Here is a 22113-nt window from a genome sequence, read left to right on the forward strand (position 1 = left end):
GGTGTACATTCCCGTTGCTATATTGTGAAATATTTCTTCAGACTTTCCGAAAACTCTCGTTTTTTTGTCACCTATAGAATTCTGATATTCCAAACTTCGTACACGTCCATTTTTGTGTAAGCCGTAACTCGTTAAAAGTAAGAAACATTCAACTGCAATTTTGACAATGATAGGTCGGCCGTAACCCCCCTGTTAAACAGTTCATACTCATCGGTTTTCAACATCATTCATTTCTGTTATTTGCCCGATAACTGACCCCCAATTTTCAGACCATAAACTGTTTCACTTTGTGAACAATACACCAAAACTTGGATACTCTCGTAAGTCAGTCGATTATCGGAAGAACCACCTTAAGCAGCCCAGCGTATGCCACGTTCTGTTGCCAACCTAATGTTGGAAACGATGGAACGAGATGTCCTAGCTCGTTAACGGGCGTCACGCAAGTGGATAGAAACCATTTCGTCAAATAGGTTGGCGGCAGTTCGTGATGTGCAGTAGGCTGCGTTGACTCGTGTAGAATCTGCATTGGTCAACGCATGTGCATTCGACTTCCTTGTTCACTATAAAGAACCTTGTTCCAAACTGGGCTCGTGATATAGACAAATGAATTATACAGCAGTGTATGGTACTAACCGAGTACAACGCAACAAAAAATATATATATGTATTCTAACGTATGAACGTATGTGCGTTGTAAGATATAGTTAATCAAAGTTCGTCGGAAACGGACGCTTTATCGGACGTGTCAAATATTACAAAAATGTTTTCTATGTATTTCGTTCAGTGGCTTCAGACATTTTTCTTGGTGTTTAGCATAACCCAGGTGCCAAATGACCATTAAAATGTGTGCACAAAATCCCACAGTTCGTGCACAGTAGTGACACCTTCAAATGAAAAAGAGATTTAACACGTTCTGTGGCTTGTGATACAGTACGACTTCAAGTTTCATAGTAAGGTTTTATGTTGTAACAGAAGTTCGGAACTCTTATATGATTAATATACACAACATACGCTACCCACTATTATGCATTATAATATTGTATAAATGGGGTACAAACAAAGTTCGTCGCGGTACACATATGAGTAGTCTTAACAAAGTCATCGTTACACAGTCTTTAACCCAACAAATATATATATCAATTTAATATGTATAAAGTTTAGAGTACACAAAACATATTCAACAATCCATACATCTATCACTGTACATTAGCAGTAAAATATTTTGATATACCTATGTATTTGTATATTGACCTGAGCTCGTGCCAATGCAGTGGCCGTCAAAGCCCAAACAAACAAATGACACTGTGGCCTCCGTTTTATTTGAAATTTTACGGTAAAATTCGATTAACGGGTAACCGGAGTCAACGCAGCAGTCATTGCTGCTACAATATTACGAATGTATGTACATAACGCTGTCCGACATATAGACTTTAATCACGACGTTCCATTCAGACCTTGTGCCTCCCCTTCTTTTCGATCTGTATTCAAGGGCTGATAGACGAGGGGAAGCTCGAACTCTTTTTTGCCATCGACGATTTCACCAACGCCTCTTAAAGTTGCATCAGCAGCATCGGGTGGTATTAAACGCTTGTTCACAATTTGAATCGAAATCATAGCTACCACCAGCGTCATACCGGTAACCCCGAAAGTTTGGTAAGTCCCATACCGCGTGTAAATAAGTCCCACGAACACTGGACCCATCACACGAGATGCACACCCGGCTCCTGTCATGAGGCCCATCCAGACTCCCTGAGGACGGGGACCAAGTATTTTACTAAATATCGTCTGGATCAGTGTCACGCCCAATGGATATCCGATGGTCGTCAATCCGTAGCCGAGGAGAAACTGTGTCACGGTCATTTGAGGCGTATACCGACACCATTCCTGGGTGCTTGGACAGCCGAGGATGTCTGTTCCGTTGGCATCTTTTGTCTCGTTGCCGAAAGCTTTAAACATTCATTACATTTTCTTACTGTCGTTTGTTTAACACACCGTATTGAAATTATGCTAAAAACGGTTCGTACATAGTATGATAATAAATAACTACTCACGACCGTACTCGGCGATCACCGGAGGATTCGGACCCCATGGAATGCACAGTATTCTTCCGACGATCATTAAAAAGAAACCACCCCAGAGCATGATCTTCCTCTCGGAAAATCTGAGGGGAAAATTGGATACGTGAACGACTTGTAGAAGTTAGGTGCGAAAAAGTTTTAACGGTCTAATTGTTTCTAAAATCCATCCAATTGTAAGAAGAGCATGGACTTTCAATTCACCTTTTACACAGCGGACCAATTAAGACGAAAGTGATGCAGGCTACTACGGCACCGACGCTCATTAAAAGACCCATGTAGTACAAGGCATCAGTCTTTGACCAAGCAAATTGATCCATCGTCAGCGAAGTTCCAAGTCTGAAACATGCAGGTTGTTTGTGGTTTACTAATGCATTATAGTCTTCGTACGAAACTGTGTTGTATAAGGTGAAAGTTACTTGTACAGAATCAAAAAAAAGTTCTCAGATTAGGCAATATCCACTTTACTCACGTTTCAAGGAGGACAAAATTGAAGACCAATACAAAGAACGCGCAAATCAAAGTCCAAGAGGCAATGTAATCTGGCTTCATCGCCTTCCAAGTTTCTTCCTCTGTAACAGAATCAGACTTTTCTCACAATCAGCTTCACTTTCCTCTTTGGGAAGTGTCTTTTTTTCTAAAGAGAGTTCATAATTATCTTATAAGCTATACGCATTATCATAACACCAATTTACAAAGAGTAAATAGGTAAGTAGGTTTGCAGTATCCCACGTGAAACGATTGATAAAAGCGTGTCATATGGTTAACTGAATAAAGAAATTGCAGTGACACATAACAATGAAGAAGAACCGAACGTTAGCCGAAATTCTTTGTCATGCGCGCCTCTTACTTGCTCTCTTTACAATTTCTCAATCCGACCAGTTATAGCGAAATTATACGCGTTCCAACGGTCAGTATCACCTGATGTTTTCCCCTGAGTCTGCATAGCTTCCCGAGTTGCGATTCGGTGCTCCTTAAAATTCCACGGAAGAAAGAGGACGAAGTTGAAAACGCCCATCAGAACGTTGATCCAACCGGCCATTGTGTACATATTGAAAGGAAGACCAAAAAGGTAAAATCCTTTGTCGCCTAATGGTGTTACCGCAGCCTGCAGGCCGGGACCAACGACAAATCCCAGCACCTGAAAAGTGGCAATAAGTGACTAAGTATCATTGAACATAGATCCACATACCATTTCACATTGAACGCCGTAGAACTTGGCCATTCACAAACGTGTACCATTGGAGAATGCAGTAACTCATACGTAATGAGTTATGCTAATGTAAATTGATTTTTTTATGGCATATTTGTACATACTTGAGCGAGAGACACCATAGAAACGGCATGAGTTCTCTCAGATAATTTCGTAGCTGCTGAAAGGTAAGACCGCGCCACTGCAATGTTTGCTGAAAACATGAATATGGTTATGCACGAGCATGAAAGTTAAAAGTATAATAAAGTCTGTATTAGAGATTTAAATTGTACACCAAATGCCTTCCTGATCCGACTTTGTAGTCCAAAAATTAAAAATAAATGAAAAATATTCAGTGAAAATAACGGAGAATAAATCGTTTACAAATTTTTAGGCCCCATTTTTCTTTGCTCGTAGCTATTTCGGTCACATAATACTTGTAAATGGATAATCAGTGACAGTTTTAATTATCACATAAAAAGAGCAAAAGCATCAGAAATGACGAATCGATACCATTGCTAGAGCGATGCTCCAACTTTAAGTTGGGCTTCTCGAGGAAAATTAGAAAAAGAAACATGATATATTTCTTTGTTGCTGCATTCGCCGTCGTTGGATTTCATAACTAGCGATTAATAATTAATTTTATTAACCGGAACTGACGCCAACAAAGAACCTGGCGATGAGCATCGCGATCTTCTTGTAGACAGGTATGATTTCAAGTGCGCTGTAGGCTGCGGAAGCCAGAGTAAAAACAGCCAGAGTAATCAAGAGTGGCAATCTGACGGACCCGCGTTTGTTGCCCCACCAACCGACCAAGGGAGAGAATAACATCTGTCCCAAGGGATTTGCAGCCACGACGTACCCCATGAACTCTTTTCCAGCCGTAGGATCTAGCTGGAAACGAATATTTTCAATTGCAATGTACAATTTACATGGTGCATCGCCACAGTATACCAAGAACGCAGACTACAATTATGAGGAAGACAACTAAGAATATTGCTTTGAATACCCTTCAAGGTACCACTTTATGTAATCGTAGGAAAGAATAATAATGGGCCAAGGCAATAAGAAAATATCCGGTCCTCTAAGAATGCGTGTAGAAAGTTCGGTGTTGTACGCTGACTGGCTGCATCTCCGGCTGCATTAACATTGGGAAATATTCAACACTAACTAACATCAGTGAAGTGCGGTGTAGTTGGCAAGCGACGATAATATTGTAGATAAGCAAGGTGAAGTAATGATTGCTTTGCAGAAGAGATACATGCAGGTTAAGCGTAGATAATTATGGTTAGTGTCAATCATCGCAATGAAACGGAGCTAGTTTGATGCATTCTTGAAATATCTTGTATTTTTATTCATATCATAATTAAAAATTGGCCATACTAAGAACTACTCTAGTATGTATATTTATGTATAACCGTGCAATTCACCGTACATTCATGAAATACGTACCTGGTCTAAATAGGGCCAAACTCCTGTGAGAATGATGCTGAAGCCAAGCGACATTAAGAACATTGTGAAGTAAATGACATTTATACTTTTCCAACGTTCCCATCGCTCAGTTGCGGTCTCAAGATCATCATCGGGCGCTGCGCGACTGCGGAATAAAAAAAAATAATAATAATAGTTGCGGAATTGATGAGGGTGGAAGAACATCGATCTCTTTACAGGATAAGTTGCGTGACTTTCCCACCGGATTTCTTTTAAATTGATAAATTCGTTTACAGAGCCAGCGACTTAAGGGGGTGCTCTGGTCGATTTCAACGTCGTCGTGTATATCTTGAATTATCCAACTCCACGTATCTCGAACACAAAAAAGGGCATTACAGCCCCAATCTATGTGCAATTCTGAACAAAACTACTCCGATACATTTTCATTTAACGCCAAAACAAAGAAATTGCATGATTTGTACGAAATCGCGATAGTAAGAAACCTTTCGTAGCGAACACAGTCTTCCATAAAAGATCCATTAAAAGGTTCACATTTTTTTCAGTAAACATACTACCAAAATTTCAGAATCTGTGGAAACATTTTCTTATTTGATTTTGTTTTCAGTCATCTCAAGACCGACAGTTTGGTTTAAGTTAAAATTTCAGCGGCCTTCCTTCGAAATTTTATTATGTAAGAGTGAAATTAGAATGACAAGTGTATTGTCATTAAATATAGGGTTATTCAACAGTTTATATAGATTTCGTTTCGAAATTGTGAATTTGAAACGAGCTTTTCGGAATGTGGAATTTCCACACTGCGCCGCAAATGATCGGGTTATGAAGTTCTCCGCACTCTCAACACTAAAGTCGCTAGCGCCGTTCGTTTAGTTTCCATATTGCCGATTGACATGTTTTATCGTTGACCAGTTATATAGATCTGAGACTACAACTATACGTTCACATTACATAAATTCAGAACGTGAGATGATCATTGACCCAAACGGGCCCGCCTTGTTACTATATACATGTCATGTATCATGTCGATACAAATACTATACAAACAATATTCGTTTATAGATATGGATAACTTTTTTAAATATGCTGTTTAGCCTATCCAGGCGACTATAAACGATTGTATCGATGTAAAACATTTGCCCTAAATGTTACCGCTAGTCTTCTTCAGTAGTCACAAACATATAATTATTTTTATCACTGCAGATGCGATAAGTCTTTTATCGTATCTAAGCATTGAGGAATAGATATTATTCGTTGATCATTGTAAATGAGTCCGTTGTAAGAATATTTCCTTCTTCCGTCAAAGACCAGCGCATGAAAATATTAACCAGAATTTGGCAAATTTAAAATCGGTTTCTCAGTTCAACTTACTAGACTGCGTGCTTCGGTAATCTGTCGAAATATTACACTTACAGAAAAAAATCCACATCAATCTATACGGTAATTCGAAGTTCCCTCAAGAATCAGTATGCGCGTGCATTTATGCATACACTGTGGGTATCGCACTATCATCCATTGTTCAGCCTGCATTCGTTGTTACGCAATATTTCAACCTGGCATACGCAAATTATATGATGCGAATACCTAATTTAATTGAAGTAGGGTATATTACCTACCATGCCTACTGTATTATTGGAAACATTTATGATCCAAGGTACAAATTCAGAATTCAGATCTACACTTGAATAAGCTACCAAGTTTCATAAAATATTTTGTTGTTTTGTTATTGTGAATAATCTTGCGCAATGACTCGAGACTTTTGCAACCTCGTCATAAACATAAAAACCGCACTGTAGCTTTTACCTACAAACTGGCGCGAGATCCGTTGTTTTTACGCATCTGATACTTTTATAATTGGCTGTCAGCCGCGGATAAGAATATATGGAGTAACACGTACAGGTCATTGAATACTCAGGAGCTTCTTTCTGACGAGATATTTTCTATGGATTTCTTACCTACAAATCATTTTTATCGCGTATTACGTGATTCAGTTATACCATTCTCACGGTAGCGTGTAATTTTTTCTTGACACAAATGGATAGATATTTTTTTTTTCATTTCCGTGAACTATGACACCAGACGAGGGAAAGGGAATTGAAAGCCCGTAGTATTTACCGCGTTTGTGAACACTCGCGGAATTTCCTTTTCACAGTCTTGCTATGATTGTATTCTCGCAACCTATGTAGAGATACAAGTCGTTGACACAATTATATACTCATAATCAGCTTTTTACGGACACTTATCTTATGTACATACTATTCTTTATAGAGGGAATCAGGCCATCACAAAATTCTCCTGCCGAATCTGTGTAAACCAGTGGGTTTATTACGTTACGATTCTTGCAATTTGTAGGTACTCATGATACGCGAAATTCAGTTTATTTCAGTTGTGATGCATGACCGACAAAGGCAATTGAAACCAATGGTGGTTGATAAAAATTTGTATTTGATGGTATAGAAGATTGCGGGCATTGGTTCTAGAGCGTGGACGTATGTTTTGCATTCGTTGTTATGCATACCTACATAACTTATCGTCAGCCACGCGCGTTGAAATGCGCAAACATTGATGCCAGCCATGCGAGTGCAAACTTATCAAGATCTAAAAATGTTATTCACAACCAGTATGAAAAAGCTGTTTGAATGCGGTGCATTGTAATTCCGTCACGAACACTTTAAACGCTTGTAACGATATTCATCTCTGTTTTCATAGGTATACGTGAATATCGATACGTAAAATATATAATAAAATATATAATGTTTTTTCGAACTTTGATTCGTAAGAAAGTAATTACGTTTTCGTATCAGAGGCTCCCATTGCCACTTGAATGAATGAAGCGAGGATCGCGTGAACCTCAGGCTCGGCCTTCTATGTGAGAGTGGTGAAATAGAAAACCGGTTCAAGTTGCGCACAAGCCTTAAATGTTTGATTTTTCTTTCAGTTTCCACTCACAGCACGTTTGAAAGTATAATTTATAGTTGGATATGGCATTTTTCAAAATGAAGAAACTGTCACACAATAAGATTGTCAATATAGTGTAACTCTAACCACGCAATGAAAAAAATCACACAGAGCTTGCCTTGTTCGAGTTGATTGTGTAACTGTACCTAATACGTACATTTTCCGTGATATCTCGCACAACGGAAAGCAAATGGATATGATGTATACCATGGTATTTTAATCTACTTCATCGATAACACTTCGTCATATCGTGAAAAAACGTGCTTCTCCCCTGAGCAACTCTCGAACAAAGCAACACTCTGGCTTAAGTTTCACGGCAGAGTTGAGATAACACAAAGTATAATATTTCGTATGTAATGCTTGATCGTTTCGTAAAATGCTTCAGGGTTACCTATCATAGATGATGGAGTACCTACTGTGTACTCCGGTTCATATGGAACGGGAATTTTATTGACACCTGTTTGAAATTACCCAAATGATCTAATTACTAACAGTAAGCGACTGTCGTTGTTCCAACGATACGTTGTTCTAATATTGTATACACGAATAGTATAGTGTATGTGTGCGAAGATGTGGGCTTGAGTCTGTACTGGGCGCAATGCCAAGCCACGCAACGTGCGCCATCCAAGTCAGGAAATAGATCAAATTTAGAAGGCGTGCTTGTCAGGGAAAAAGGAAAGTTGGTGTCGATACTCAAAGTGAATGGAATGCTAAGGATGGTTGCACTTGCCGGTTCCATGTATCCGAGACAATGGTCGAATGGTCAATCAACAATTTCGAGTGCTTTTCAGTAAATTGTTTAAATCACTCACATTGTGGGTGAAACCGTTTACGATATAAAATTTATTTCAAGGACTAAATCGACTCGAACATACTGAATAGTGTAAACAAAAATCAAGTCATACATTCAAATATTAATATTTATATATATATATATATATATAAATATTAATATTTATATATATATATATATATATATATATATATATATATATATATATGGCAAGACAACAGCACATATATTTTTATACTACACACATGATGAGATGTGTTTTACTCGTGACGTTTAAGTTCGTTCACTTGCAACAGACTCTGTACTATGAATAACGAAAAATTGCACTTTGGCCTGACACGTGCATTAAATTTGTTATCGTTGGCATGCTCCGTCGCGATTATCGCTTAACGAACATGATTCAACACTGGGATGCAGTTAATAGAAATTATCACCACACGCTAAATTTATACCACTACTTAAAGGAAAATCGTAATGTATGATTAGGTCAAAACGAAAGAAAAATTAATTTCACAAGTAGCTAGTAAACTGTTACAAAAACTCGTTGCATGATTTTACAAGGTAAATTCGTTGATGAGGTCTACCAATCACGAAATTTTTCAACAAATGCAAAAAAACTTGCGTCTTTTGTTTCAGTGAAGAATTAGAGGCGGAATGCTGGGCGCAAACTGCTGCTGTTGCTTCATATTTACCAAATATTTCGATTGAAAAAAGTGTTTCTTTTAAGTAAAAATGTCGTTAAATAACTTATAAGATATTTATGAAAACTCCTTTCTTTGACTCTTCGAAAAACATTCTAAACATTCCCTCTGTTTTAGTATCTTACAACAGGATTTTCCCCTTAAAATTACATGAACGTAAAAACGAATAAAATATGATCTTACCGTCTTCGACGCAATTTCCTGTACCAATCCATTTCGTTTACCTACTGCCTTGGCTTAACTTGGCTGTGGTAATATACGAGGGTAATCCTCAACCAAGTTTAGAAACAGGAGTTTCTAAATAGCTAGAAAAATCGCGCCATTAACTTGGGCTGGCCAGCGTCTCGGTGTAATGTATCTATATTATTAGTTTTTCATTTTAATAACGGTTGATTATGTCAGGTATGCAGCCTGAAAACAACGATATCTATCCAACTTCCTGATTTTCAGCGAGTAAAACTGAGTCGCCAAATCTGTCCAGTCTTTTGTCTATTCACCAATAACTGCAGGCAAGTCAAATGCATTACTCGTTATTTCACCAGCAGATCGTTTATCGCAGCAACGATAATTAATTACCGCGGATAATAACTATAGTGTTTACACCATGCATCATTTCCCTCGCTGGAACTTTTCGTGGTCAGTCTCATATGCGAAAGACTTTTTCCAAGTTGGCGAATAATTAGAAACTGTTCAACATTCTTTGCCAGCAGAAGAGCTGCTGAATTTATAAAGCGTCCTCTTCGGTGCATCAAGAATTAATTTATCAACTGCCAGATCATCCCGTCATTTATACAAAAAATCGTTTCGATTTCTTCAGCTGAAGCAGTGATGGATCGTGATCGTGCCGATCAATCTCATCGATTCAAACACACCCAGTTATTGATACATTATCCAATGTCCATATCGGAATATGCGAATGAATTATGACGATGTTAAAGGATTCGGAGAAGAGGGCAGAGGCATCACGTGTCAGTTTTCAACCATGACATCCGTGTAATACATCAACTGATTACAACTGTCTATAACTGATTATAACTGAATAACCGTCAGCACGCGTTGACCGCAGCAAAAAAACGTCGTCATTGCACGACGCATAGATATAAACGTTCACCATAGATTACACATTGTGTAAATTTTAATTATTTTCTCAGCCTCGTAAGGTACGTCAATCCCGAACCAGTCACCTTCGGATTCCTCAGTCTCTTCACCTTGCCCGCACAGAAGTTGACCTCCGTCAAATTCCGCTCACCGTCTTCGCTACGGGAGAATGGAGCGCGCAAAGATCTCCCTGAAAACAGCATAAATCCTCACATGGTCTGTCACGGGAATTACCAAACACCGATACACTTGGTTCGACAGGTGCCTCTGCGCTCAGGTTGTCGGCGGGCCAATGCAGCAGGCGCTCCACAGACGCATCGGCGGCTATTATTAGGGACGGTTGCGATGATCAGAGTTCACTCATGATACGCGGTACTGCAGCTTCGGAGGCACGAGGTCTGAGAGCGTCGTCAGTGATTAGAACAGACAAACATTGATAACGGCGAAAAGGGTCGGAAATAATTCTATCGCTGCACCCGAGATGTGCCTGATGAACTACGCCACGGCTGCGGAGTTGCCTCACTACTGACTCCGCTGACTTCTCTAGCGACTGACTGTGGCCCGAGACTTCTCTCGAGTGTTGAACACACTTGTTCGGCATCAGTACGTGTCCCACTATCCGTGCAGGGTATGGCCACGAGCAAGCCTACAGCTTATACCTGTTGCCGTTCTCCGATGAGTCAGGGCCGTACGCGATGCGTTGGTAGAATCGGGTGGTACTGTCGCCGCCTAAAATCCACTCTCATTAAACGGAGTCTCGGATTTTTTGTCGGGACAGGATATCAATTCATCCAGTCGCAAACGACGGAAAATCTGGATTTGTTGAAGGATGCATCTGTTGGAAAGGTTTTTATTAATATACGGCGAAACAGTCTAACGTGAATAATAAATGAGTACTGCATTTCGATATTTTCGTAGCAAAATATCTTTGGAAGTGAAATTGCTACAATTTATCTCTTATCTGCGAAGAGAAACGATTATGTAATTCAGACACATTTCTTGCGATAATTCATTAATCTCCCCTCGCAGACTCCGGCCAGATATATTTCATCATCATAATTGTGACGTTGATAGAACTTCCGCGTAAATTAGATTAAAATGCTGTTACGGTGTCAACGTGATGTGAAAATTACAGTTCCACCAATAAGCTACATTTTATGTTCAATCAACATTCCTCCGTTTCTGGTGGGAAAAATCGATTAAAAATACTCAAGGGGCACTTTTGTGCGCATCAAGTTCGCTATCAGAGATACTGGAACAATAACAAAGCGTCACAGATTCAATTTAGTCGGTGTGAACTACCAACAGACTACACGTGGAATTCGTAATGACTCTCGCCCATATATTTGCGGCAAGTATGGTTTACGAAATTATCACCAGGGCAGCGCTAAATTAAAATCTAAGATACGAACTAGAAGTTACATACAATTAGGCGCACTACGTTGACTAAAGTCAAAGCGCGTTATTTCGCAAACGCTTTATCTATACTAATTACCGAGTTCAAGAATAATGGTGTGATAATGGATTTTTTCAGTTCAAAGCGAAAATTTGAGATTTCGTATCATGCTATAGTTATCGGTAGATCGCACGGATGCGATATTGTAGAATTCAGAATACTAACAAAAGTACAGTGGCAGATCAAGAAGACATGAAAATGTAATTTCTATCATCGGTTGAATTAGGTATCCAATAATATTTTATCAGATTTCTCAATCACGGTTTAGGAACTGAAATACAATGCGGAACTAAATTAAAATAAGATTATACCACTAAACATTATATCAAGGACTACGTGATTTTATAAAACAAAAATCAAATTATAAAAATGCTATTATAGATTTAATATATATTTGTTTTTGTTTTTCTCGAATTCCTATACATTTTAGTAAAATTACAACATGATTCACTTTGACGAGATTTCACGCCGTTACACGTAGTAATACTATCATCACTTGGACTTCTATACGAATTTATATAATATATATAATCACAGCTACTTTATTCACTCGCTAGATGTGTATGACGGTTGTTGCTGTGTGTGTGTATTATGTTCGGTATACAAGTTTATGCGAAGTATGAAGGACTACAATTTATACGCCACTATGTGGACCATTCGTTTTGTTCTTATTCTTTTTTTCTTGGCAAATCTGTTCATAAATATTTCTACAGATAAATGGGGAGTGGATGAACGTCTGAACTAACAAATAATTTCCCGTAAATCAATATCATTGATAAACATATTCTAATGGTATGCCAACAGAACTTTCATAAGACTTCGCGAATGATGTTAATTCTGATTGTTTATTACAAATTAAATGCTGTTTTTGGATTGTCGACAACTGTTTTTCAACGATTAGACCTAATTTCGATCATACTTTAGTGAATAGCGTTTGATGCGTTAGATTAAAGGAAATGACGCAACAAAGACGACAATTCAAAGATATTATCCGTGTATGTATCTGTATCTGATCGACTTAAAGCATACGTCAAAATATACGTTATAATTAAGAAATATTACATGACTATTTCATATCGTTCTTCCAATCTTGACCTAAAATGACATAATATAAAAATAACTCTTTATTGTGGTCACTGAGCATTCCCTTTGTTTTCAATCGTTTCATCAAATAATTTGCGGTCTAATGAATCATATTTTACGCTCGAAAATTCTTCAGTAAATTAATAACTGTTAAATTAGTATACAAGCAGTACGCCGCGAGGATCAATTGTTGATAAATATGCAACTAAACGAAAAAACTGAATATCACTTCTAAAATGTTCGATGCTACGAGTTTTTTACTGTATGTACGGGGTGCGAATCATCGGTCATCCATGTCGCAGCGAACGTAAAATTTTAGACAGATAATTATGCATGGTTTATCAGATAACAAATAATAAAAATTAATTGTCTGATACTTACTTATTGTTATCTGAACTCTGATGGAATGTTAGACCGTAAGCAATTTGATGAGAAAAAGTATTATACACAATTTGTTAACATAGCAACATAAATGTTATGGTATAGTGTTCTACTAAGAATGACATACTTAGTTCTGTTTCTACAACTATTTAGTTGAAGTTAGAAAAATCTGTTTTTAATTTAATTGAAGGGGCAGTGTTGAGTTTAATTGCTTGTTTCACTGGCTCCGATAATCTTGATTGCTTTTGAACCTGCTGCTGGTGGCTGGATTTCACCGCGTTTTCGAGCTTTGTTTTCAACTCTGTAGATTGTGCCATCAACGTCTTAAATTCCTGCACAATATGCAATATTTTATGTGGACTATGCAATATTCGTACAATTCATTGCAGAAAAATTATAAGTATCAAACCTGAGGGTACTTTGGTCCTATTTTATTCAGCCATTGAAAACTCTGTTGATGGAGAGTGATTTGGAATTTGGATCCATGGCGCAAGGCATCACCTTCCAGTAGATAATTTATCAGAATAGGCACCAGCAGAGTAAGCATTTGAATACCTGAAAATTGAAAAAAGTTCCCAATTATATTTTTTCTATATCCAATGACATAATACCATGTAGTTGGTTGGTGCGGATATTATTGAAAATAACTGATAGAAAGAACACCCTGGAAATCGTCACCTACCTTGCATAAGATCTCCTGGTTTGCATGCAAAATTTAATTTATCAATACAAAGAACCATAATTGTGAAAGCAGTTACAATTTATTATTTACTCACGATTAGCAGGTTCAGCTAATGATATGAGTGCTTCAATCGTTGCTATGCTTTCTAATGTAAGAGTTAGCTGAGTTTCGTTTGATACTTGTTTGCTCGATTCACTGTACAGATATTCCACCAACCTTGGTGCGAGAGCGTGGATGTAGGGAGTACTGACACTGCGTTCATAGTGCATGAAGATTGTTCTCAATGTTTGTATGCACTTTAATTTAACCTTTAAGAAAGATACATTTTCTCATTCAATGATAAGGTACTAGGACGACCGGGCAAGAACGAAAGTTCGTACTCACCAGAGTATTTTCTGATTGAAGACACTGCCGAAAATGATTGATGCAAGGGTACTGTAAGTTCGGCGCACTCACAACCTCAGGGGATGCGTGGAGGACAAACACTGCAATCCCTAACATCATCGCAACTTCATCCATTTTCGTTTCATCACAACCTGCAATCCAATCATTATGAATGTACGTCGTAATGAGGTACGTACATGCAGTAACGATGATTTTAGATTTAATATGGCTTACCTGTTTTTGCAAGATCGACTATTTTAGCAAGAGCACTCTGAAGCAAAGTTTTCCACTGTTGTTCACTTCTTGCATCAGTTGCGTATTTATTGGTCATAAGACTCTTGAGACAATGCAGAGCCCCGTGCACAGGTGCTCCAGGTCCGACCCCAGAATTATCGTTATCTGTGCGAATCGCAGTCTCTCTAATTACCCCAGTTGTTAAATATAACAACGTGGGTAGAATCGCAATGGCACCTGTGAGACAATGCAGTTTAAGTATTCATCGCGTACATGTAAAACTTAAAATAAACCGAACTAAAGCTTGATAGCAAAATATGCACCTTATCAGCATGATTTACAATATGTTTTTACAAACAAGTATCAACTTAACGTGATAGTTGAGAATTCTTTTTATTATAAATTCTCGATGATATACATCGACACATCAAGTAATTTCAGGACCAACCTTGTGGAGAACAAAGCCTTGGAAGACCTTCCATCACATTCAGAGTGGCAGCGATGAGCCTGCCACATTCCTCCGATGCTGTATATCCCCGATGAGACAACACCGTTGTCGCACCACCTGGACTGGGATTCAACGCTGGTATTTGTCGTACGAGTAAGCACAAGCAAACTTCTAGTACAGCAAAAACTAAAGATTGTCCTGGAATAAGGTCACCAGTTTCCTGCCCTTCCCCCAGTTCATCGACTTCTGTGGTGTCTTTAGACTCTTGATTTGCAGGGACAAGTTCTGAAAGTGAACGAATTCTACGCGTTAGTAATAAAATAAATAATGTATTGAATCATTGATAAAAACGAATTTCATGAACAACCCTTGAGTTTCGATTTTTTCCGATCTGCAAGGTCTTCTTGAGCAGCACGCATTACTTGTTTCAGTACTTCCATTACCATCATTTGAATGGTATAGCTTTCTCGCGTCAGTAGCAACCTGTATAGTTAGAATAAGATGAATAAAATTTTGTTGACCAGTGAAAGGCAACGTAGGATAATGAAAAATGAAATTAAAAATTGTTGATACATCGAATAAAATTAGCAATTTTCAGATTTTGTATTGGCTCTGTAACTTACCTGTGAAGAACATTGCAAAGCTCAATAGGAAGGGACCGATCAACCATAAGTACGTTGCGTGCCCATATAGAATCAAGTAAGGTGTAGAGAGCACTCAGACATGTCTCTACACTTTGGGTAGACTCCGAAGATCGAGGACTGCACAAAGCTTCCATGCATATACCTTGAAGCGCAATATGGAAGAATGTTCAATGCAATAATTTGTAAAATGAGATTTTTCATTGTGAGGTATGCAGAAAAAATCTTACCAAACAATAAATGGAATCGTTCGACATTAGATTCTGTATTGGTAGAGTCATTATTATTATTACGGCCAAGTTTATTCTTCGTATTAGTATCGACATTGGCAGGTTCTGGAGATTCGAAGCCTCGAGCATTCAGCCACAGTGTTGCTGCATGAAGTATTGGAGCCCAAGACTCAAGGTAATAAGGACGAGCTGATTCCATTGTATCAGTTGTGTAAAAAGCTCCTCCATCGTGAGGAAGCTGACTTGAAAATTCTGAAACAAATAAGTTGCACCCTTGGTATCTTCTACTCTTTCTTTTTTCTCCATCAAAAGACTCTATAATCCACTTTTGAAAATAAAATGAAAAAGGAAACCTGAATGTATTCAATATTCAATCATCGGTTGAAAACTACAATACCGTCAGAGTCTGACGTACAGCCTGAGTGATTTACTTGGTCTCATTGTTAGCCACGGCGCTACAATCTGGAGCCGTATGAGCCAAGGGAGCCAAGTTTGTATTTTGCAAATGGCGGACACAGTAATCAATAGTACGTTTACGTGTGAAGTAGTATAGAGTACATTCGAGTGCACATTAGTGAAGAAAAAAATAGGATGGAAACAATTTTAGAGCAACAGCGTCGCTATCATGAAGAACGGGAGCGTCTCATGGACGCAATGGTCAAAGAAATGTTGCACAAGAAGCCGGGGCATAGAGAAACGATAAATTCAGAACATCGGCTGAAAATGCTATTAGACCAACACATGGACAGCACAGCGCATTTGCAGGATCTCTACGAGGATAACGATGGCCAACGAAAGGACGAGGTCCAGGCTTTGTCGGGACCGAACGAGTTCTCCGAATTTTATTCGCGACTCAAGTCCATCAAGGAATTCTATCGGCGGCATCCGAACGAGATAAGCGTCCCGATGTCGGTAGAGTTCGAGGAGTTGGCTAAAATGCGAGAAAATCCAACAGAGGAACTCGCAAATCTCGTCGAATTTACCGACGAAGAGGGCTACGGGAAATACCTCGATCTTCACGAGTGCTACGAAAAGTATATAAACCTGAAAGGTATTGAAAAGGTCGATTACATAACCTATCTGTCGACTTTCGATCATTTATTTGACATTCCAAGAGAGCGTAAGAACGCAGAATACCGCAGATACGTCGAGGCGCTCCTGGAGTACTTGACCGAATACCTGACTAGGGTTCGTCCGCTCCTTGATCTCAATGCTGAAATTGAAACAGCCAATAGAGAATTTGTGGTACACTGGGAAAACAGCAGCTTTCCAGGGTGGCCAAAGGAGACCGGAAGTGCTCTAACTAACGTTGGGGCGCACTTAGAGCTCTCCGCCTTTTCCTCTTGGGAAGAACTCGCCTCGCTAGGTCTGGACAGATTAAAATCAGCCTTACTGGCGTTGGGTCTTAAGTGCGGTGGAACTTTGGAAGAGAGAGCGCAGAGGTTGTTTAGCACTAAGGGACAAGCCTCTCTAGATCCGAGTCTGCTGACCAAAAACAAACCGGGAAAACCAGGCAAAGGAAGAGACGTGGAAAAGCAGAAGGAGATCGCAATGCTCGAGGCCCAGGTGTATAGGCTTGCCGAGCTGGTATCTAGTCAGCGTGTCGCCACCAAAGAAAATGTTCAAAGAAAACAGGCGAGAACGGAGGGTGAGAGAGGTGATTCCGATGCAGATGCTAGTGCCAGCGAGTCGGAAGAAGAAGATGACAATGAAGTTCCGTATAATCCGAAAAATCTACCCCTCGGTTGGGATGGCAAGCCTATACCATACTGGTTGTACAAACTTCACGGTCTCAACATCAGCTACAACTGCGAAATTTGCGGAAACTTTACGTACAAGGGACCCAAAGCCTTCCAAAGGCATTTTGCAGAGTGGAGACACGCTCACGGTATGAGATGTTTGGGGATACCAAATACAGCGCATTTTGCCAACGTCACACAGATCGAGGACGCTCTAGCTCTGTGGGAAAAACTCAAAGCACAAAAACAGTCGGAACGTTGGCAGCCGGAACAAGAAGAGGAGTTTGAAGACTCTCTAGGAAATGTTGTGAATCGGAAAACTTACGAGGATTTGAAACGCCAGGGACTACTTTGAATTTGAACGCAATTAATGTAATAATTTGTACAGCATGTATCGCGCGGGCTTCATCTGTTTCATTCCATATTCTTGTATGCATGATTCTGTTATACTAATCAAACACATGTTTAAACACGAAGCTAAAGAAGAGATTCGTGTCTAGAATTAATAATTTTATAAATTCTAATGTGTATTTAAATATATTATCCTCAAACGAACGAGGTATAATATAGATGAAATATTATGCTGTAACAAATTCAACTACATATTCACCAATTCTCAAATGGATCTTGTGACCATATTTGTAAGAGAAGATGAACTATAAAGGATCTAATAAAAATGTATTTATAAATAAAATTCCGCAAATATCTAGCAGTTGTATTTCCAAAATTGATTTTTTATATGAGTGGGAAAACTTACCAGGTGGTAGGGAGAGTAATGCATGATCGCGCAGGGCAGCTAACCAATGTTGACTCAGACTTAATAACTCTGGCTGAACTAAACTGAGTAAGCTTTCATTCTGGAACTCAAATTCGCCAAAGCCTTCTTCTTCGTTTGCGGCAGTTGTATGAGCCTTATTTCTTGATGACGTCTCTACATTTCCAGGTGCTGAACCATCATTAATCATTGCCACCACGTACACCTACAACATTGAATCAGAACACACGCGATTAATTTCTCACATGGCTTATTGCAATTACTGAATGATGTGGTGAATCATCTGTAACATGGAATTACGTATTTACCTCAGCCCAAGCCTTTAATATGGCCAGTTTTTCTAACGTAGAAAGGCTTTCATTGTATAATTGTTGATGAGAATGTCCGCCTCTTAATTTTTCCAACGACGATACAAGCAGTTGATGTACTCGGCGTAAATCATTGAGATCCCTTGCAACACCACTACCAATCCATGCGCTACAAGCTTCACAAGCTGCAGCGGTGACGTGAGATGCTGTTTCTGTAGAAAACGCTGGTCTCAAGGCAGCACCAACCTTTGTGATAAGATTATCGTTATTTGATCATGGGAATATAGACTGAGTAGTTTTTCGTGTTTTAAATTTTAGCAAAACAATCACCTGCGCTTGGAATTGTTCCAGAAGTAAGTGTCCAGGAAATTCTGGTTCCGGAACTTTGGCAAATTTATCAATTATTTCTTGTAAGGTCTTGAGACCTTCTAATCGCAAAGGATCACAATCACTGGTCGCAGCCATAAATGCCATACGCACTAAATCTGATAAGTGTAGTACTAGAAAATCTCCTGAAAGGTAAAAATTAAATTGTCAAATCACAAAATATGGGCCATAAGTATCCCAATCATTTTGATCGTGAAACAAGAACAGGAAAGAAAAATCCAGGCGTGGTACATACCTCTTCCTCTGGTGAGCTGCATTTCCTTAGCTAAGGCCAGATCAAAGTGTGCCTGCTTGTTGACAAGACAAGCAGTGATAATCCGTCGTACACTCTGAGCAGCGAAAACTCTGGTCGGCCAACGTGGTGAGACAGCTGGACGTTGCCGTGTTGACTCTTCTGCGTGAAATTCGGCCTGATCATCATCACCTTCTGCTTCACCACCTTCATCATCCGCTGTACTATCTTCAGTTAGAACAGCAGTGACTTCTTCTGTTGTCGTACTCGACTCTAAAAATATGTTTCGTTACGTTCATCTCCGAACACTATTTATTTCATTACTAATTTCCATGAGGTCGCTAATTGTAACAAGGAGTCGAAAATCATCACTCCTTACCTGAAGCTACCGTTAAAACATCTTTGCAAAGAGATAACCACTGTGATAGGTTGTCAGCAGCAAGCATTTGAAGCATACTGGTAAGAGTATCGTGGATATCTTTTATTAGTCGGCTGTCCGTTTCTGTATCTAGCATGCTGAATAAAACTCCTGGAAGACCTGTCTCCGTGATAACGAGACCCTCGACGATGTTCGTATCTCTGCTTTCATTGGCTAATGTCATCGCATGTTCACATACTTCTTTCGCCTCCCGTTGAGCAAGCTGACGAAGACAAGATATTGCCGCTTTGCGAAGTAGAAGATGATTGCTTGACAAAGTGCGCTGTAATTAATGATTATCGATAAAATTGCTGATTTGTGACAAATTGATAGGTTTGCAAGTAACAACTTACACACAATGTGGGAACCAATGAGGACAAATTAACATGTCGTGGCGCAAATAGATGTAATTGTTGTAAACACCCTGTAGCTTCAGCTTGAACAAGCGGGTCCTGATGATCTTGCATTATTGCACAAGCGCATAAAAAGGATGACCGTGCCATACATATGGTCGATGTATTGCCTGTGAAATTGGAGTAGAGATGTGAGTTTGATTTAACTTATTTCCGTCGAGACTTAGCGAGTAGGCTAATATAGATGATACGAAAGACATACCTTGCAATTCTGGTCCAATGGTGGTAATAAGTGCAGACAGAACTTTGCCGATACATTGATGAACGTCAATGTAGGAATGTGGAACGTTGAGGAGGAGAGTTAATGCTAATGATAGCGTCGGTTCGACATAGCCTCGGAACATCGGGCCTCCAGAGTCGGCAATAAGTGCTAGCGCATGCAATGCCCAAACCTAAGTCGAAAGATGACGTTTTTAGAAATAGCTTGATGTGCAACCGGCAGCAGGTTTATTAGATGAAAAACGTACCTGTACAACAGGAGATGTATTGTCTTGGGCGAGAGCAAGCAGAATGCTGACACTTGTGTTCAAATGTTGACTAGAACCCATTCCTCCGACATATCTGTGCAGGCAACCAAGTGCCAGCGAATGACCCGTCCTACTAGCCACATCACGAGCCGATTTGAGTCGATCGAAACTGGTCTGTGCCAACTCTGCGGTGAATTTGGAGTCTGAAACAACTTGTGCCATTCGCCCGACTGCCTCACCAGCTGCGCAGCGCAGGATTGAATTGCTACTGACAAGTGCGCTCTAAAAAAGTTAACACCGTTTTCTAAATTGCGATACTTTGAAGTGATAGTTGTTTTAGTGGACCAAGTGACTCACGATAATCAGATTGGTTGCAGATTTTTTTACATCTTCTTGGCCGAAACTAGTTTTTGCCTCATTAAGACCCTTCAATCCACTAAGAACGGCTGTAAAGACATTCATTTGTACCGCTTCTTGTCTGGCACTTTTAGCATGTTTAATACATTCGCTGAAGTGGTCCAACATTTGCAATCTGTGTTTGTTCGCTACGCGAGGAAATATTTGTCCAAATAATGAGACTGACATATCGATAACAGCAACACCTAGAGGAAGTGGTCCCGGTACTATTTCGCCCTGAGAATTATAATAAACATCATATAGCTCATTCATGCATAAAAAAATTCTCTTGATGTGTCAAATGAGATGTTCACTGAGAGCAAACCAGACAGATTAACAATACTCACGTTTGGAACAGGACGATACAAACAGCATGAATCATGCTCCAGTGCTCCTGATCCGGCGGCACTATTAGGTTGCAACTGAAACAATTCAAGTATCCTATATATTAGATTAATTTCCAGTCATGAATCGATGATCAATGTTGTACAATAAAAAGCTTGAATCTGTTATGAGGAATGAAATAAGTTCAATGTCATTAGTTAATATGATGAGTTGTTATTCCTTAATTTTAAAGTGGTGCTAGCAAGTAATATCACACGCTAGTTGAGTCAGTCAAACCCGCAATGACACTGGATTATTAACGACACGGTACAAAGCACTCAACTATACATGTTATTTTAAAAATGCAGCCCGGGTAAACAGCGTAAATGTTAAAGTTGTTTTTTTTTCACCTTCAACCCCGCAAGTTAAGATTTTCCAATATTTCATGAAATCTCCAAGTATCTGATATTTAATACAAGTGCGATGGCATTTTTCCATTTCACTCAATAGTGTAGCAAAAAGGCATGACAGCATGTGACACAACGGATTTTTTGGTTTGAGGATAAAGGAGAAACTGATACAGAATTTTGTTTGAACACTGTGTTAATTAACATAAAAAACCTTAAACACATGGATAGGACAATTTTTTGATAAGACTTGAAAAATATTTTGAATGTATTAGGGACACAGAGTGGAAAGCGAGTAATCTTTCCATTCCGTCGAAACTAAAACAAGACAATTACTATGCAACTAAATTTGAATGATTTGAATTCTTATCAACGAAAAGTTAGTTTTACTCTTAACGCCACAAAATAAATGACAAGAAACATTTTAAATCATAAATCTTGTTTTC

General features: G+C 39.1%; 3 protein-coding genes and 1 long non-coding RNA gene across 16 annotated transcripts in view; 2 read left to right on the forward strand and 2 right to left on the reverse strand.

Annotated features, from left to right (window-relative positions):
* Window positions 1-942: 942 nt before the first annotated feature.
* Window positions 943-10843, reverse strand: LOC124180457 (major facilitator superfamily domain-containing protein 8). 2 transcript variants are annotated; one of them, XM_046565990.1, is made up of 9 exons: window positions 9348-10843; window positions 4805-4863; window positions 3917-4160; window positions 3392-3480; window positions 2996-3215; window positions 2547-2646; window positions 2279-2413; window positions 2051-2160; window positions 943-1945 (listed from the first exon to the last, which is right to left on the reverse strand). In XM_046565990.1, the coding sequence occupies exons 2-9, from the start codon at window positions 4847-4849 to the stop codon at window positions 1434-1436; spliced, it is 1455 nt and encodes a 484-aa protein (XP_046421946.1). In that variant the 5' UTR covers window positions 4850-4863; window positions 9348-10843; the 3' UTR covers window positions 943-1433. The 2 variants fall into 2 exon arrangements, with proteins under 2 accessions (XP_046421946.1, XP_046421945.1); XM_046565989.1 differs by having other exon boundaries at window positions 4719-4863.
* Window positions 10844-10855: 12 nt separating this feature from the next.
* Window positions 10856-15101, forward strand: LOC124180459. The gene is made up of 3 exons (XR_006870262.1): window positions 10856-11617; window positions 14209-14437; window positions 14924-15101. It is a non-coding gene; the product is annotated as an uncharacterized LOC124180459 (long non-coding RNA).
* LOC124180454 (HEAT repeat-containing protein 5B) overlaps window positions 12094-22113 on the reverse strand; it is a 75765-nt gene continuing 65745 nt past the window's right edge. For 10 of the 12 annotated variants that reach the window (XM_046565980.1, XM_046565981.1, XM_046565978.1 and 7 more), the window contains 20 exons: window positions 21284-21358; window positions 20898-21173; window positions 20541-20822; window positions 20276-20465; window positions 20014-20183; window positions 19622-19943; window positions 19246-19515; window positions 18954-19135; window positions 18624-18869; window positions 18298-18520; window positions 15802-16053; window positions 15554-15716; window positions 15298-15413; window positions 14931-15215; window positions 14483-14719; window positions 14249-14400; window positions 13959-14172; window positions 13865-13879; window positions 13592-13737; window positions 12094-13514 (listed from right to left, as the gene is read on the reverse strand). In XM_046565980.1, coding sequence (XP_046421936.1) covers window positions 13332-13514; window positions 13592-13737; window positions 13865-13879; window positions 13959-14172; window positions 14249-14400; window positions 14483-14719; window positions 14931-15215; window positions 15298-15413; window positions 15554-15716; window positions 15802-16053; window positions 18298-18520; window positions 18624-18869; window positions 18954-19135; window positions 19246-19515; window positions 19622-19943; window positions 20014-20183; window positions 20276-20465; window positions 20541-20822; window positions 20898-21173; window positions 21284-21358 — 3999 coding nt within the window. In that variant the 3' untranslated portion in view covers window positions 12094-13331. The remainder of the gene's footprint in view (window positions 13515-13591; window positions 13738-13864; window positions 13880-13958; window positions 14173-14248; window positions 14401-14482; window positions 14720-14930; window positions 15216-15297; window positions 15414-15553; window positions 15717-15801; window positions 16054-18297; window positions 18521-18623; window positions 18870-18953; window positions 19136-19245; window positions 19516-19621; window positions 19944-20013; window positions 20184-20275; window positions 20466-20540; window positions 20823-20897; window positions 21174-21283; window positions 21359-22113) is intronic. The other 2 variants (XM_046565976.1, XM_046565985.1) reach the window with 1 other exon arrangement.
* Window positions 16299-18230, forward strand: LOC124180458 (splicing factor 3A subunit 3). Its single transcript, XM_046565991.1, has one exon. The coding sequence runs from the start codon at window positions 16393-16395 to the stop codon at window positions 17893-17895; it is 1503 nt and encodes a 500-aa protein (XP_046421947.1). The 5' UTR covers window positions 16299-16392; the 3' UTR covers window positions 17896-18230.

The sequence above is a fragment of the Neodiprion fabricii genome, chromosome 4 (genome assembly GCF_021155785.1).
Source record: "Neodiprion fabricii isolate iyNeoFabr1 chromosome 4, iyNeoFabr1.1, whole genome shotgun sequence".
In the NCBI taxonomy this organism is placed as follows: domain Eukaryota; kingdom Metazoa; phylum Arthropoda; class Insecta; order Hymenoptera; family Diprionidae; genus Neodiprion; species Neodiprion fabricii.